Here is a 16,839-nt window from a genome sequence, read left to right on the forward strand (position 1 = left end):
TCTCGGGCTGAGTTACTGATACCCTCAAATCGTGATTTAAAGACATCAAGGTACAAAGGATCCACCGTTTACTTCATTTCACATCACGTGCCTGGATTCATCCCCGATCAGTGGTGGATGAAAACGTATTTTTGTTCTGCACAGGGTAGATCCTTACACTGCGCTCGCCACCATAGTGTCTGAGCAGCTGGGCTGTGCTCTGGCCTTCGTGTCTAGACCCTCGGCCCAGGAGGGTCTAGACCCTGATCCAGGGCCACAGAGGGACCTGTTCTTGGTAAAACGGCCTCCTCTCAGGCAGCCGTAGCAGAGGGATAACGGCTGTCTGGTCTTTTGGAGACTGGACTTCCCCCTATGGATGGCCCTTCCGTGTGAACGTTTCTGTTTCATCGCTGGCTCTGTTTCATCTCTTGCCAATACATCCTCCAGTGGGGACCCTCTCCGGTGTAGGGGATCTCGGAAGCGCAGGCCCGTGGGCGGTGGGTAACATAGGCAAGGGAAGGCATTGCCTTCCCAAAACTGCCCTGCCAGCCCCCTGAGATGGCTGGGGAAGAATCAGGCTGTTGCACAACTGCCCCACATGCTGTGGCTGCTGGGATCAGGGGCAGTAACCTGGGGTGGGGGCCGGGCTTGTCTCCACAATCGGGGGGAGGGAGCGGGGTTGAGGAAAGGCTGGGGCCTTGGGTGGAAGGGTCTTGCCTTCCCCAACTGGGCCTTCACCCCCCCACACACACCCATGCGCAGGCCCATAGAATAATAGGACTGGAAGGGACCTCGAGAGGTCATCGAGTCCAGCCCCCCGCCCTCAAGGCAGGACCAAGCTCCGTCTACACCATCCCTGACAGATGTCTATCTAACCTGTTCTTAAATATCTCCAGAGAGGGAGATTCCACCACCTCCCTTGGCAATTTATTCCAATATCTGACCACCCTGACAGTTAGGAATTTTTTCCTAATGTCCAATCTAAACCTCCCCTGCTGCACTTTAAGCCCATTACTCCTTGTCCTGTCCTCAGAAACCAAGAGGAACAAATTTTCTCCTTCCTCCTTGTGACACCCTTTTAGATATTTGAAAACCGCTATCATGTCCCCCCTTAATCTTCTTTTTTCCAAACTAAACAAGCCCAGTTCATGAAGCCTGGCTTCATAGGTCATGTTCTCTAGACCTTTAATCATTCTTGTCGCTCTTCTCTGTACCCTTTCCAATTTCTCCACATCTTTCTTGAAATGTGGCGCCCAGAACTGGACACAGTACTCCAGCTGAGGCCTAACTGGTGCAGAGTAGAGCGGCAGAATGACTTCACGAGTTTTGCTTACAACACACCTGTTGATACAACCTAGAATCATATTTGCTTTTTTTGCAACAGCATCGCACTGTTGACTCATATTCAACGTGTGGTCCACTATGACCCCTAGATGATGGAGGCTATCCTTGAAAGGCTGCTTTGAGGCCCAGGGAGAGAAGTTTCCATCAGTATGCTCAGGGGCAGGTCTACACTGGGAGGTTTCCTCTGTTGCTAATTGTTGGTAGCTCGTCCTTTTCTCGAAGGGAAATCTGGCTCGGCGGCGGGGGGGGCCCGGCTCTAGTTTGCAGGAGGAATGTGAATGACGAGCGAAGGCAGCTGATGAAAGGCACAAAAAAAGCAGACGGCTGAGGGTGGGGAACGTTGAATTCCACGGGGTGCTGTCCTGACGCTCCTTGGGCGCTTTGCCCGAGTAAGGACCTCCGGGTGGGGTCCACCGTCTTGATCCCCTTTACGGTCAGGTCACTGCCCGGTTCTTTCCGTCGCGGTCTTGCTGCAGGGAGGTGTGGACCCGAGGAGCATCGCGCCCCTCTGAAGGCCTTGCTTCGTAGCGGGTCTTCGCCACACCAGCCCTCTCGTGTAGTTACAATGCAAGCCAAGAGTATTTACAGGAGCTCGCGCTGCCTGTAACTTAAAGCTTTAGCGAAACAAATTGGAATTGCCTTCTGGAGGCCATTGTTATAAATTACAGACCCAACATCTGCAATGTCTAGACAACCCGTCTCGGATACAAAAGTGCGTCGGGGGGGGGAGGGTTGGAGCAACGAAGGGTCTGTTCCAGGGCTACGTCAATCGCCCTCCCCCCCCCGCCCGTACCCGCTTCGGGGGGGTTCTGATCAGCTTCTGATCAATGTAATCAGGACCTGTCCCCATCTGTGCTCGGTACAAGAATTCAGCACCGGCACCAGCCGTGAACGGAAGCAGTTTCACAGGGCTCAGCATTGGTGATATGGCCAGAGAACCCCTCCACTAGCGCCAGACCCTGCCCGGTTGGGAGCCTCACCGCGGCCGATACGCTGACCGCAAGGACGAATCTGGCTTCTGGAGCCTCTTGTCACTCATTTCTGTTTGGCATGTTCTGCCGGCAGGCTTGTTCCTGCCTTCCCCTGGCCTCTGGGCCGCACATGCCATGGGCCCTTCAGCTGAGCGAGTGTAATTTTTTTTTTTACAGTGCCTAGCACAAACCTTCTCATTTATATGTAAAGCAGCCATTAGTCATAGCTCCGTTCCCTCACACTGCCTGATGTACAATCACATTTTGCAGTGGATGAATCTTTCCACACAGCTGCTCTGCTATGAATAATCCGTCGCCGGGCCCATAAATCAGAAAAAAACCATGCACCTTCCTTGCCTGATCCTTACACAAAGTCATATATTTTACATGAGGACGCGCTCAATATTCATGAGGCTTTACAAGGCTCTTCCGACTCCTCGGTACTTGTTGTTAGGGTTGTTTTCTGCTGTTGGGCTGGGGGAGGGGAGGAGTCTTTCTCCTTTGCACGGTTCTAAACGAAGGCCAGCGACCCCCTCGTGATTTTACGAGATCCTTGCGTGATGGTGCTTGAGCCAGCCAAGGAAGAGGTGAAACAGACTCAGGCCTGAGAGTGAAGGCAGCCCGGGAATGGAAAGGTGAAAGAGGCTCTAGATTGGGAGGGGGGGTGTATTCACAGAGTTTGGAGGCTAAAGCCTGGCAGACCAGGAAGTCAGATTGTGGTGCATCAGCAGGTGTGTGTGTGTGTGTGTGTGTGTGTGTGTGTGTGTGTGTGTGTGGTGCCTACAAACTTACAGAGCCCCCAGCCCTTGTGAGCACCGCTTGCCGCACTCTTCCGAAGAAATAACATTCGTTCTCAAATGTGAAAAATGACAGAGTGGGAAACTGACGCCCATCAGGGATGGTCAAATTCATTCAGCCTAACACAGCCCCGCGAGGTGGGCATGCTCAGCCTCCCTTGGCAAAGGGGCAACACTAAGAGAGGAAGAGACATGCTCAAGGCCCCCCAGCAAGTCGGTGGCAGAATGGGGACTAGAATGCAGAAGACCTGAATCCTGTGCCCCTTCCATGGCCTGCAGTCGCCTTTCCCAGGCTTTTCCGCCAGCATTTCACACCCTGAGCAGTTCCATTTCTTGGGTGTGAAAGGAAGTGCCTGGGGGGCTCGCCACAAGATCTCAGGTGGCAAGAGGGCGAGCTGACTGCAAAGTAGAAAACCCAGAAGCAACCCTTTGAGTCTGTCCCTGCAGCGTCCGATCCAAAGCCACAGCGGCCGCAGCGCTTGGCCCTGCATGCTGGCTTCCGGTTCAAGCCTCTGCTGGGAGCTCCCAGGCGCTGCCAGCCGCCCAGACAATCCCATTCTAGGGTGAAGCCTGTTCTTGGGAGCAGCGCCCTGCACAGATATCAAGCGGGTATCTGCAGCCGTACCCGCCAAAATGAGCAACGTCCGCGGATGCCTGCAGCTAGGCAGTGGATGGCTGCACATTGGCAGGGATCCAGACGCAACAGCTGACTCCGCCTCCAGATCGGCAAACGTAAGTCGTGAGGGTCCGCCCCCAGCCCTGCGGATGTGGGTACGCGCAGATGGACGGTGGCTATCTGCACATCTGCAGGGCTCCCCTTGGGAGCTGCCCAGCCCTAATGGAAGCACCGCCAACCTTTTGGAGGAAACGGATGTCTCTTCCAGCTCAGATCACTGGGCCAAGCCCGCAGTCCCAAGGCACCTCTGGGACAGGGGTACCACAGCTGGGCAAGACCCCTGGGGAATCAGGACTTCTCCCGTTACCACTAAAGCACCTCCTGGCTCCCCCACCCCCTTTCAGTTTACCCACCATCCGTCTCCTGCAGACATGTGTGGTGTTCAGGACATTTTCCACCGTGCCGCTCTGAGCCCAGCCCAGTGGGCAGGGAGAGGAGGAGTTTGCCCAGAGAACACCAGCTCCTACTCGGGCCAGTGGAACCCCTGCTGCCGATGGAAGCCGGCCGGACGCTCCGAGGAGGGGAGGAGGCTGGCTCACCTGACTTGGCAGGAAACGCCCGGCGGAGGTGAATTCCCCCACGCGATTCCCAGCTCTCCCGCCAGGCCCAGAGCCGCCAAGCACCGAGAACTGTGCTAGGCCCAGAGCTGGGCAGAGGAGGCCGGACGTGGCCCAGGCCCCAGGAGCCAAGAGGGTGCGCGCGGGCTGCCGGCGGCCCAGTTCTGGGAACCCTGCACTGTCAGGACGCTTCTGCTAAAAGCTCTTTATTCCTGGCAAGGCCCCGGCAGCTGGAGGCACAGGGGGGTGCTACTGCAGGGCTAGGACCCAGCCAGCAGGGATGCCAGGCACTCCGGGCAGCAGGGACAGAGCAAAGTGCCCAGCTGTCGCCGCAGAAGGAGCCTTCAGACTCTGAGCTGGAAGAGTGGGGAGGAGTCGCTCGCACTGCCCTTCCTGGGCCCGAGGTCCCTCCTAGCTCTACCTCTCTGCTCCTCCTTGGGGGCTCCCCAGGCCCGGTTGTCCAAACCTAGTCCTGGGCTCCCCACTCCTCCATGTGCTCTATTCATGCCTCTCGCTCACACTTTGGGCTCGGGGGTGTCCTGCGTGCAGCAATCAGTCCTTGCCCACAGACAGTCACACGCCAAAGGGAACGAGGAGGCCGTCTCCTGCCGATTTCCCCCTTCCCCCTCCGTTCCCTTTCTTTCTTTTCATTTCGGCAGGGGAAGCATGAAGGCCGGAGCCTGCCAAAGACGAGGAAAATAAGTCCAAGCGCACACAGATGGCAAGCCCACAAATTTAATTTCAAACCCTCCTTTATTATTCAAAATATGAAAATTCCGGCACGAATGCCCAAAGGAACGGCTCTGATGAAAGCTCCCGTTTTCATGGGCTGGCTCCTGCCGTTTCCTCGGAGGGGCGCAGGGACAAGACAGGAAGCCCCTCTGGAATGCAGCGAGAGGCAGCGAAAGACCGGCGGTAGATGGTTTCACCAGCCCTGTATTTACTGACCCCAACATCTTCACTTCAAGCAAAGCACCAGCTGTTCTTTATCCAGTTAATGATTGCCGCCGCATTAATCCGGAGCCGTACCGCGGACGTGGGCTGCCAGGCACGAAGCAATAAGACGGCACAGAAATGATCCCTGTGGTAACTGTATGGGGAGGCCGCATCTTTCATCTACCCAAACTCGGCACCTGGCACGAGGCTCGGCACAAAATGCAGCCACCCGTGCAGAGCTCAGCCACTCCGGACAGAAAATGGGATCCCCTCGATAACCGCTGTCCGGAGAGGTTTGGCCGGGACACCCCTGCTGGGGTGGGAAAAGCCCGCAGGACCTTTGATCCAAATCGCGCTGTAAAAAGGCATTTGTTTCAGATTTGCAGGGTGTGATCTTATTGGGTCAGGAGACAGGATGGGAAAGGAGGGGTGAATCCATTTCCTCTGCATAACTCAGGGTGCTTAAATCAGGTACCGAGACCACGGTCTATCATGCTGTTGCGGGGTCGACAGAATTTGCTTGGGCCCTGGGCAAAGTGTGTGTGTGGGGAGGTTTCGTGCTCCCAGAAGGGGTGGGGCCTTAATCAGAAGGGGCAGGGTGGGGCCTCAGAGGGAATGAACAGAACAGGGCAATTACCATCCCCTTTCCCAGCTTCTGGCAGTTAAGGGCTTAAGACATCCAGAGCATGGGGTTGACTCCCTGATGGTCTTGGCTAGTAGCCATCGATGGACCCATCCTCCATGCATTTATCTAGTCGTCTTTTGAACCCACTTATACTTTTGGCCTTCACAATATCCCCCAGCAAGGAGTTCCACAAGTTGACTGCATATTGTGTGAAGAAATACTTCCTTTTTTTTTTTTTTTTTTTGGTTTGAAAGTGCTGCCTATTAATTCATTGGGCGACCCCAGGTTCTTGTGTTCTGTGAAGTCAATAACACTTCCCTATTCACTTTCTCCGCACCATTCCTGATTTTATAGACCTCTCTCATAACTTTGCCTTCACTGTTTTCTTTCTAAAGCGGAAAAGTCTTGAGTCTTTTTAATCTCTCCTGCTATGGAAGCTGTTCCATTCCCTGATCTTTTTTTCTCCCCCTTCTCTGTACATTTCCCCATATGAATATATCGTTTTTCAGAGAGGGCAACTGGAACTGCACGCAATATTCCAGGTGTGAGCCAGCCAGCGATTTATATACCGGGAGTTCCCAATTTACGAACGGGGTGTGTTCCAAAAGTTCGTCTGTAAGCCATTTGTTTGGAACTTGGAATGCATTTTCCCATAGATACAACGCTGTAAATGGCAGCTGAATTCCCAAGCTGTGAAGGCAGCGCCGTCGCCAGTAGCAGCATAGAACAGATGGCATGGGGCAGCGTATTGCTACCCTTCTGCATTGGTGCCAGTGATGGTGCTGCCTTCTAAGGTGGGTAGCTGGAGAGCTGTAGCTGCTGGCTGGGGGTTCTGAGCTACCATGCCTAGCAGTGCTGGGCTCTAATGCGGCAAGCCCATTGCAAATGAAGCACACAAGACGTTAACAATTGCCTCTGCTTTTTTCTCTCTCCCTGAGTAAAGCTCTTTGGGGGCAATGTTCATAAGAATGGCCAGACTGGGTCAGACCAACGGTCCATCTAGCCCAGTGTCCTGTCTGTCAACAGCGGCCAATACCAGATACCCCAGAGGGAGGGAACACAACAGTAATCCTTACCTGATCCCTCCCCGTCCCCCACCTCCGAAGAAACAGAAGCTTAGGGACACCATTCCTACCCAGCCTGGCTAACAGCCTTGATGACCTAACTTCCATGAATCTATATAGCTCTTTTTTGAACCTGGTTAAAGTCCTGGTCTTCACCACATCCTCTGGCGAGGAGTTCCACAGGTTGAGTGTGCGCTGAGTGAAGAAAAACGTCCTTTGGTTTGTTTTAAACCTGCTGCCCATTCATTTCATTGGGTGACCCCTAGTTCTTACATTGTGGGAATAAGTAAATAATTTTTCCTTTCACTTTTTCCACACCACTCACGATTCTATAGACCTCTAGCATATCCCCCCTAAGTCTCTTCTTCTCTAAGATGAAAAGTCCCAGTCTTTTTAATCTCTCTTCATATGGGACCTGTTCCAAACCCCTCATCATTTTTATCGCCCTTTGCTGAACCTTTTCCAGTGCCAAGAGATCTTTTTTGCCAATATAGCTTTAACACACAAGCAACTCCATCCCCACTCTGCAATCGAACCATCTCATAAACACTTATGATATGGGATGAGGAGTGGGTGATGTCTGCTCCCCAAATTCCCTCACAAGTCAGCCTGTCTCCCACAATCTGCCATGATAATCCCCCTCCAGTCAGTGAGCCTGCATCAGGACTCCAGATCTCCTTACACCTCGCCACACTTACACGGCTGCAGCGTGGCCCTGTGTAGACACGAGCCACGTGGCTTGTACTGGTGCAAACACAAGTGTGTGAAATTCTCACAAGGGTTTCATCAGCGCATGACCGTGGTGCAGCAGTATGTGCGTCACTTCCCATCATAGCGATGTGCCTGCATTCGCTATGTTGACAGCTGCTCCCATGTGTGTCATAGGTCCTATACCGTTCAGCAACCGGGGGAGATTCCCATTTAGCTGAGATGATAAGGATCTGGTTCTAGCCAGGCTGATGCAGTGACGTTCTCAATGGCTGTGGGGTGCCCTGTGCTGCCATGAAATCCTCTGTGGTTTGGCACCACAACACACCTGTAGGGCCTTAACCATCCCTCTCATGCAGGGGCATCTTTTTTGGAAAAAGTCGGGCATGGAACTGGCTGTGATGGGTTAGTGGTCTGGTCCCATCTCTGAGGGGATGCAGGGAGGAGACAGCCTGGTCCTATCCTGGGGCAGAGATCAGGACCTAGCTCCCTCTGTGGTCTGCTCTGGGGCTGCCATGGCAGGATGCAGCTTCCTGCCCAGCCAGTGGGAAATAGGGATGGAGCTGATAATGTGGCACTTTAGGAACCTAGGCCTGCTCCAGTAGCCTCCCCAGGCCCAGGGAAGACCCTGCAGCAAGGCCAGGAAGGAGCTACAAAGGATGGAGCATGCATCCCTCCCCACCCTAAAGCAAATGGTGCTCCCATGAACTCTACCCGTCCAGCCATGGAACAGGGTCGCTGTGTCTCCACCAGTGCCACACGGGGTCACTTGCAGACACTTCCTCCCCGCAGCAGGAGTTACTTGCTTTCCTTTGCAAGGCCCTTTGTGGTCTATGTCCACCCCATCTGTAACCACCCCCCCCCCCCCACTCCTCCTGCCTCTGCTTTGCCAATGCCTGGAGCCTTTGTCACCCACCAGGTAACATTTTCAAACAAGCGGTTGTCTCCTTTACCACCTCTCGCACCTACGGTGTCGCGAGACGGCCGTCCAGCACTCCAACCTTTCGGCACTTCCTTCCACTCCTCGCTGGTCTGGCGGAACTACCTGCTGGCTGTAGATTGCAAGCTGTTTGGGGCAGGGACCAGCTCTTTGTTCCGTGTCTGTACAGCGCCTAGCGTAACAGGCACCACCCCCACTGGCAGTTCTAGGTGTTAGCGCAGTGCAGGCAGCGAGGACAAGGGGGAATTGCTAACTCGGGAGCATCAAAACGTTGGGGGTTGGACCTGGTGAAATCACACAACAAACGTTGGGCTGGTGCAAGAGCTGCCAAGCTACAGCTGTCCCACTCGTAAGCTTCCTCTGCACCCATCAGAGAAACGTCCTTAAAAAAAAAAAAGGCAAGGGTTGCCCTGTGCTCTAGATCAGGGGCAGTTAAAATACAGCTCATGAGCGGCCACTGGATCCCTACCTGCCCCACTCCTGCACGCTGCTCAAAGAAGTAAGCTAGCTCTATGCTTATGTGACTGCTGTGAACCTGGGGAGAGGCTTCTCATCCTGCCCCTGCCCCAGCACAATCTCACAGCTCCCATAGGCTGGTTTCTGGCCAATGGGAGCTGCCTGTTCTCAGGACCGGCAGCACGCAAAGTACCCCTCTCCCGGGCTCACAATGTTTAGAGCAGCTTCTGCTTTGAGCAGCTTGTGGGGGCATGGAAGGCAGGGAGCCTGGCTGAGAAACCTGCTGGGCAGGGCTGTTGGCCAGGAATTGTTCAGGTAAGTGTCTCCCAGCCGAAGCCTGCCTCTGGCACCCAGCCTCTTCTTTCCCCCAGTCCTCTACCCCCCGTCCTTCCTGCACTCCTGTCCCACATAACCCAAATCCTCTGCACCACTGATCCTGCACCCATATCCCCTCCTGCACCCCTCCTCCAGGTCACAATCCCCTTCCAGACCTTGCACCCTCATCCCCACCCCCAGTTACAACCCAAATCCTTGCACTCCCGCTCTAGATCACAACCGCCTCCCAGATCCTGCACCGCTGCCTCCATCCTTCCTCCTGGTCAGAATCCTCTCCTGCACCACCTCTTGCACCTCTCCTGTCCCAGGTCATAGCCCCCTCCTGCGCCCGCCCTCCATCCCACGCCCTGCACCCCTCCGGTCAGAGCATGGAAGATGCAGCCCTCGACCGACTTTCCAAATTCTTGGAGTGCCCCCTCCCATCAAAAACTACTGCCCCCCCCCCTGCCCTGGCTGGGGCCAGGCTGCCCCGCGTGCACCTGACTTGATGCCCTGCGGAGGGGCTGCGATTCTAATCACGCGACTCCAGGAGCCGGCCGGCCAGTGGCCGATCAGCTGGGCGCATGGGAGTCCTGGCAGTGCTCCTGCTCCTTCCCCGCCTACCGCCCCGCGCAGACTACAACTCCCATCGGCCCCCGCGCGCCCCCCGCCAGCAGCCTGCCATGCGCACAGCTGCTCTGCGGCCGACAGGGCCCGCGGCCGCGCGGCATGCCGGGAGGTGTAGTGCTTCCGGGCCGCCCGGGCGCTTGCCGGGGCCGCGGCCGGGGACTACATTTCCCGTGGGCCTGCGGGCGGCGCGCGCGCCCTGCCGGGGGGAAGCGGCGGTTCCTGCCTGCGCTGGCTGCGGCCTGCCACTGAGGGACTGGGCGGCCCCGGCCCTGGCCCCGGCGGGGCGGGACTATGGAGCCGGCCGAGGCCGTGCTGCAGGACAAGGCCCTGAAGTTCATGGTGAGCCGCCTGCGGGGCCGGAGCGCGGGGGGGCGGCGAGGGGGAGGGGCGCGCTGTGCGGGGGGGGGCTGCTCTACGGGAGTGCCGGGGGGGGGGGAGATGGGGGAGCAGGACACCGGGGGGGGGAGGGCGCTGCTCTACGGGAGTGCCGGGGGGGGGGGAGATGGGGGAGCAGGACGCCGGGGGGGGGAGGGCGCTGCTCTACGGGAGTGCCGGGGGGGGAGAGATGGGGGAGCAGGACGCCGGGGGGGGGAGGGCGCTGCTCTACGGGAGTGCCGGGGGGGGAGAGATGGGGGAGCAGGACGCCGGGGGGGGGAGGGCGCTGCTCTACGGGAGTGCCGGGGGGGGGGGGAGATGGGGAGCAGGACACCGGGGGGGGGGAGGGCGCTGCTCTACGGGAGTGCCGGGGGGGGGGAGAGATGGGGGAGCAGGACACCGGGGGGGGAAGGGCGCTGCTCTACGGGAGTGCCGGGGGGGGGGAGATGGGGGAGCAGGACACCGGGGGGGGGGAGGGCGCTGCTCTACGGGAGTGCCGGGGGGGGGAGATGGGGAGCAGGACACCAGGGGGGGGGGGAGGGCGCTGCTCTACGGGAGTGCCGGGGGGGGGGAGAGATGGGGGAGCAGGACGCCGGGGGGGAGAGGGTGCTGCTCTATGGGAATGCCGAGAGAGGGTCAAGTGGTGGGGGAGCACGGCCCTATGGGGAGAGCTGGGGGAGCGGTACCTGTCGAGTCACAGATGGGGGGGCTGCTGGCAGGGGGAGGGGGTGCTTGGGGGAGCAGGCATCTGCGGGATAGGTGAGTGCTAGGGTGGGGGGTTACCAGCGGGTGGGAGATTCAGGGCTGGAGAACAAGGCATGGGGGGTTCTGAGCGATGCGAGTGCCAGAGCGATGGTGCGGGAGGGCCTGGGGAAGTTGGTCATGGGGATGGGTGTCGCAGGGTATTGAGACTCTCAAAGGACTCTGATAGGAGAGAAACGGGTTGGGGAGTGCGAGAGCAGGGGGCACTTAGGATAGCATTAGGTGGGGAAATCAGCCAGGGTGCAGAGTCAGGAAGAAGGCAAGTTCTGGAGTGTGAGAGGCAGGGACCTTGGAGCAAGGGTGAGTGCTGGGATGGGGGTGGGGGAAGGCACCTGAGCCTTTGTAAAGTCACAGTGAGATCTTTGTACAGTGTGGGCAGGGCTTGGGGTATCTTTTGGCTGCACTGGCGGATGCTAGTTGATGAGCATAGAGTTTTTTAGGAGGTGGGCTTAAATGCTTGGATTTGGGCGCAAGAGCATGTGGACGAGAAACCTTGTGCTGGGGATCAGGGAGGGACCTGCAGATGTGGCAGTTGGGGATCTGAAGGTATGTTTAGGACCATCAGAGAACTGTAGAGATTCTAAACAAGATTTCTGGCCTGAGTGGTGGTAAGAGATGATCAACGAAGTATTGGTGCGAGGTGAGGTTTTGGTTCTGCGTAGAGTATTTGGGGTGCACATCTGCTCTCCGTAGTCTTTTTTTCTTAAGCCCCTTTTTAGCCTGGGTATGGAAATATACATAGTGACATTTTACCCTGTTACATCTGCCTGCTCTATTACATCCTTGTTAATAGAGAGGATGCAAAGAGCCTTTACATTGTCTTGGGTTATAAATTGGCCTGTGGCACAGAAAATAGCTTTGGCTATCAGTAGCCAGACGAGTTTTCAAATGTGACTGGCTTTTTTAGATTTGGGGTAATACACCGAGTGAGACGACAATTATATTCCTCCTTTATCATTGTTTATATTTCTAAGTTGTTTGATTGGAAAAATAGCATCAAGAAACTAAAGCAGAGAGTGATGCCAGCTTTAGTTTAATACTAATTTTAGACGCTCTAAACTGTTTTGCTTCTAAGAATACATTTCAAGTGACTGGCAACATTTGTTGGAAGTTTATTTGTTGTGAATTAATGCTTTCACTGGCACAGAATTAAATCTGTGCTCATAAAGAACATAAAATACAGCTAAGCTTTTAGAATGTATGCCCAGTATGGAAATATTGAAACACCAGATACAAATCTTGGCTTTCCTTTGCATTTCAAAAGTCGGTAGAAATTCTAAATTGTTGATTAGCTTCTTTTTTTTTAATCTTGTATAATTGGTACATATTTTTAAATCTCTTATGTCCAGATTAGGAATGTTACATTTCAAGTTAATCAGATAATTGAGGAGACAATGGAATTTCCATCGACTACTCGATTAGTCGATAAGGGGGGCACTTGCTATCCTACTGCGCCTCTCCCTTTGAAATGTCCAAGAGCCGCCCATGACTCTTGTACATTTCAAAGAGAGAGAGGTAGCAGAGAGCAAAGAAATCCCAGCTGGTGTGGGTTCCCCTCTGTGCCTCTTCCTTTGAAATATACAAGAGTCACAGGCAGCTCTTGTACAGTCCAAAGGGAAAGGACCAGCGCTAATGGGACAGTTTAAATCGTCACTTGCACTGTTTCCCCGCTGCCCCCTGTGGAGAGGGTGCAGGGGTGGGAAATGGCTTTTAACCTGGCTCCCCCAGTGCTGGCTCTTGCTCCCCCCCTCCTTACTGCCCCTCTCTGATAGAGGCAGCAATGGAGGGGGAGAAGCAACTAGTCAAATTCCTACTCCACTGCTTGAGAAGCATTTATTGGGTAGTCGACTAGTCACATACATCTGTAGTCCAGGTCATTGAATTCTTTTGCCAGTTCCTGTATTTTTGTCAAGTTTATGGAAGAGGTGAAAAAGATAGGGGGTGTCAAAATATCCTTGGGAGTTTAAAAAAAAAAAAAAAAAAAAAAGCCCTCGCCATATGTAATTGACTAGAGGAATGTGCCATGGCTTGTTTGTTATATATCAAGTCATGGTAATCCACTCATTTGTGACCTCTAGAGTTGATAATTACGACTCATTGTAAGTAGGCGTTATGGAGACTTGTGCCCTGAAAAAAATTCCAACTGTCTACTTAGTAGCATAGACCGCTATGTTGGTGCTCCTGATTCTGCATTGGCTTCCTATTGAATAAAGAGGGTCAATTCAAGATATTTCAATCCCTCCATGGTACTGGCCCTAGCTACCTGTCCCTTCATGACCACAGCCTGGTTGTGTTTCATTGGAACAATGAAACCTTCAGTCCATTGGGAGAGGCATGTCCGTGTGGGGGAGAGAACTTTCCCAGGAACAGGCCATAGACTGTTTAACTCATTCTTGATGTTAAGAATGACCAAGGGCTTCACTGCATTGAGAAATAAATGACTAATGGACTGCTTTTCCCTAAGACAGTGTTTCTCAAAATGGTCCGTGGATCTACTCCGGTTTGTTTGTTTACCAGCTCCACAGCCACGAGCCTCACTGCTCCCGTTGGCTCCAGTTCACCATTTGCAGCGAAGGGGAGCTGCAGGAAGTGGTGAGAGCCAGGCTGCTGCTTCCCATGGCTCCCCTTGGCTGCAAATGGTAAACCACAGCCAGTTGGAGCTGCGAGGCTCTGTGGCTGCAGAGCTGGTAAATAAACAAACCAGAGCGGCCTGTTAGCAGCTTTCTCAGAGTAGCTCTGTGGACCACTTTGAGAAACGCTGCCATAAAAGAAAAGTGTTCTTCTCTCTCAGACTTGCAAGACCCACAAGAAAAAAAATCAGACAAGAAAAAAGATAAACTAAGCATTTTCTTTTATAGACTGGAAGGGAAGAGACTTTTATTTCTAGAACTGCCAAAAGTGCTAACGGGTATATGTAAGCTATCTCTTAAATCAGCTTCTGTACCAGTGGCCTGGAGGATCTCTAATGTGATGCAAGTTTTTTAAAAAAGCTTCAGAGGTGATCCTGGCAATTATAGGGTGGTAAACCTAACCTCAGAATAGGCAAATTGGTTAAAACTATAGTAAAAAATAGAATTATAAGCCATATAGATGAACATGGCTTGTTGGGGGAAGTCAACACCGTTTTTGCAAAGGGAAATTGTGCCTTGCCAATTGTTTAGAGTACTTGGATGTTCAGAAAGTCTTTCACAGGGTCTCTCACTGAAGACTGTTAAGCAAAATAAGCTGTCCTCTGGTAAAATGGAAGGACTTCTCATGAATTGGTAATTGACTAAAAGACAGGAAGAAAAAATAGGACTAAATGGTCCATTTTCAGAATGGAGAGAGGTAAGTGATGGCATCCCTCAGGGATTTGTACTGGGATCAGAGCTGTTCAACATATTCATAAATGGAAGGGAAGGAGTAAACGGATGACAAACTTTGCAGATGATACAAAACTACTCAAGATCGTTAAGTTCAAATCTGGCTGCTAAGAGTTACAAAGGGACCTTTCAAAGCTGGATGACTGGGCAATAAAGTGGCAGATGAAATTCAGTATCGATAAATGCAAAACAACGTGCATTGGAAAGCATAATTCCATCTATTAATATAGAATTCAGGGGGAGGAGGGCAGGGTCTAAATTAGACATTATCACTCAAGAAAATGAACCTGGGGTCATCCTGAATAGTTCTCTGAAAACATCTGCCCAGTGAGTAGTGGTAGTCAAAAAAGCTAACAATGTTATGAACCATTTGGAAAGGGATAGATAGTAACAGAAAATACTGTACCCTTGGGTGCCATTGGGAGTGACTGTCTCATCAAAGCTGACTGGGTAGGGGGCAATTGCCCCAGGGTCCAGTAAGTCTAAAGGGCCCCTTTAAATCCCCACCAGAGGGGCATGTGTCTAAGGGACAGAGGGATGTGTCATGCTCCCGGCAGTGCGGGAGTGGCATGGCCCCGCCCCTTCTGCCTTCAGCCCAGCCCCTTCCAGGAGCACAGAGCTCAGGAGCCGGGTGTGGCTATTGGCTCCCCTGGTCCCATCACTACAGTTATTTAGAACTAGGCACCTCCTATGCCGTAATGGAGAATCCGGAATTCCTTCTGGGAAAGGACAAGATAGAATTAAGGCTGAACTGGAAGGGTGTTTGAAAACTAGAGTGGGTTCAGGGAAGAGCCACAGAAATGACTTGCAAGATTAGACACCCTGCCTTAGAGGGTTGAACTTGGGAAGCCCAATCTATTGACCAAAGAGGTGAAGGGATGACTTGGTTATTGCCTATCTGGGGGGGGGGGGGCAATTATTTAAACAGGCACTCTTCAGTCTAGCAAAAAAGGCCTACTTTGGCTGATGGCTGGAAGTTGAAGCTGGACAAAGTAAGACTGGTTTAAAAGTTTGCCCTGTTTCAGCAAAATAATTAACCGTTGGCGACATCTTCTCAGGGATGGGTGGATTGTCTGTCGCCGACCACTTCTAAAGATACAGAGAAAAGCAACAAAAAAGAGTATATAACAATTTTCATATGAGGAGAGATTAAAAAGAGTGGGACTTTTCAGTTTGGAAGAGATGCGTAAAAAGGAATATGACAGAGGTCTGTAAAATCATGATTTGCGCGGAGGGAAAGAATAAGGAAATGTTATGTAACTCTTCCCCTAGTAGAACCAGGAGTCGCCCAATGAAATTAATAGGCAGCAGGTTTAAAACAAAGAAAAAGAAGTATTTCTTCACACCGTTCAGTCCAATTGTGCAACTCATTGCCAATGGAGTTTGTGAAGGCAAAAATATAAGTGGATTCAGAAAAAACTTAGATAAATTTAATGGCCAATAGATCCATCAGTGGCTATCAGGACCGCAACCCTATGTACTGGGTTTCCTAAACCTCTAGAAGCTAGGATTGGATGACAGGGTCACTTGATAATTATCCTATTCTGTTCATTCCTTCTGAAACATGACACTGACCACTGTCAGAAGATAGGATACCTCACTAAATGGATGGTTGTTCTGACCCAGTATGGCCATTCTTATGTTATCTTACTTATATCTGTTTTAGGAGGGTTATATTGACACCCATCACTACAGAGTCTGAGCACTTCCCACTTTAATTAGATTGGCACAGCAAGGTTTTGAAGTGAACTTCTTGGTGTCTTCTACTCTTCTCACTTTCCTGATTATGGGAACTCTGCACAGAGCAGGGTTTTTAGAAGAGGAACAGGAGTCAGTTGTACATGCCAACCAGGTCATGTTGGAAAACTTTTTTTTTTTTTTTTTTTTTGACTAACAGATGTATTGGAGCATAAGCTTTCGTGAGCAAAGACCCACTTCATCAGATGCATGTAGTGGAAATTTCCAGAGGCAGGTATAAACCTCTGGAAATTTCCACTACATGCCTCTGACGAAGTGGGTCTTTGCCCACAAAAGCTTATGCTCCAATACATCTGTTAGTCTATAAGGTGCCACAGGACTCCTTGTCGCTTTTGCAGCTCCAGACTAACACGGCCACCCCTCTGATACTTGGTTTTTTAATGTATCTCTGAATGCTTCGGAGGTGCTTAGATATCGTGTGGATGGGAGCCATAGAAATAGCTACATACATCTGGAGAGAGGTATTCTAGTTCAGTGTTTTTCAACCTTTTTTTTCAAATAAAATACTTTTTTTTAAAGGGGGTACCTCCAGTACCTACAGTTTTCAGACGCACACAATTTTATTCTACCATTGCAACACATTT

General features: G+C 52.5%; 1 protein-coding gene across 12 annotated transcripts in view; it reads left to right on the plus strand.

The window, feature by feature from the left end:
* Window positions 1–10,155: 10,155 nt before the first annotated feature.
* Window positions 10,156–16,839, plus strand: part of BTRC (beta-transducin repeat containing E3 ubiquitin protein ligase) — a 172,875-nt gene continuing 166,191 nt past the window's right edge. For 2 of the 12 annotated variants that reach the window (XM_075935603.1, XM_075935608.1), the window contains exon 1: window positions 10,160–10,337. In XM_075935603.1, coding sequence (XP_075791718.1) covers window positions 10,290–10,337 — 48 coding nt within the window. In that variant the 5' untranslated portion in view covers window positions 10,160–10,289. Of the gene's footprint in view, window positions 10,338–16,839 lie in introns of all 12 variants that reach the window. The other 10 variants (XM_075935610.1, XM_075935612.1, XM_075935614.1 and 7 more) reach the window with 7 other exon arrangements.

The sequence above is a fragment of the Pelodiscus sinensis genome, chromosome 8 (genome assembly GCF_049634645.1).
Source record: "Pelodiscus sinensis isolate JC-2024 chromosome 8, ASM4963464v1, whole genome shotgun sequence".
Lineage (NCBI taxonomy): Eukaryota > Metazoa > Chordata > Testudines > Trionychidae > Pelodiscus > Pelodiscus sinensis.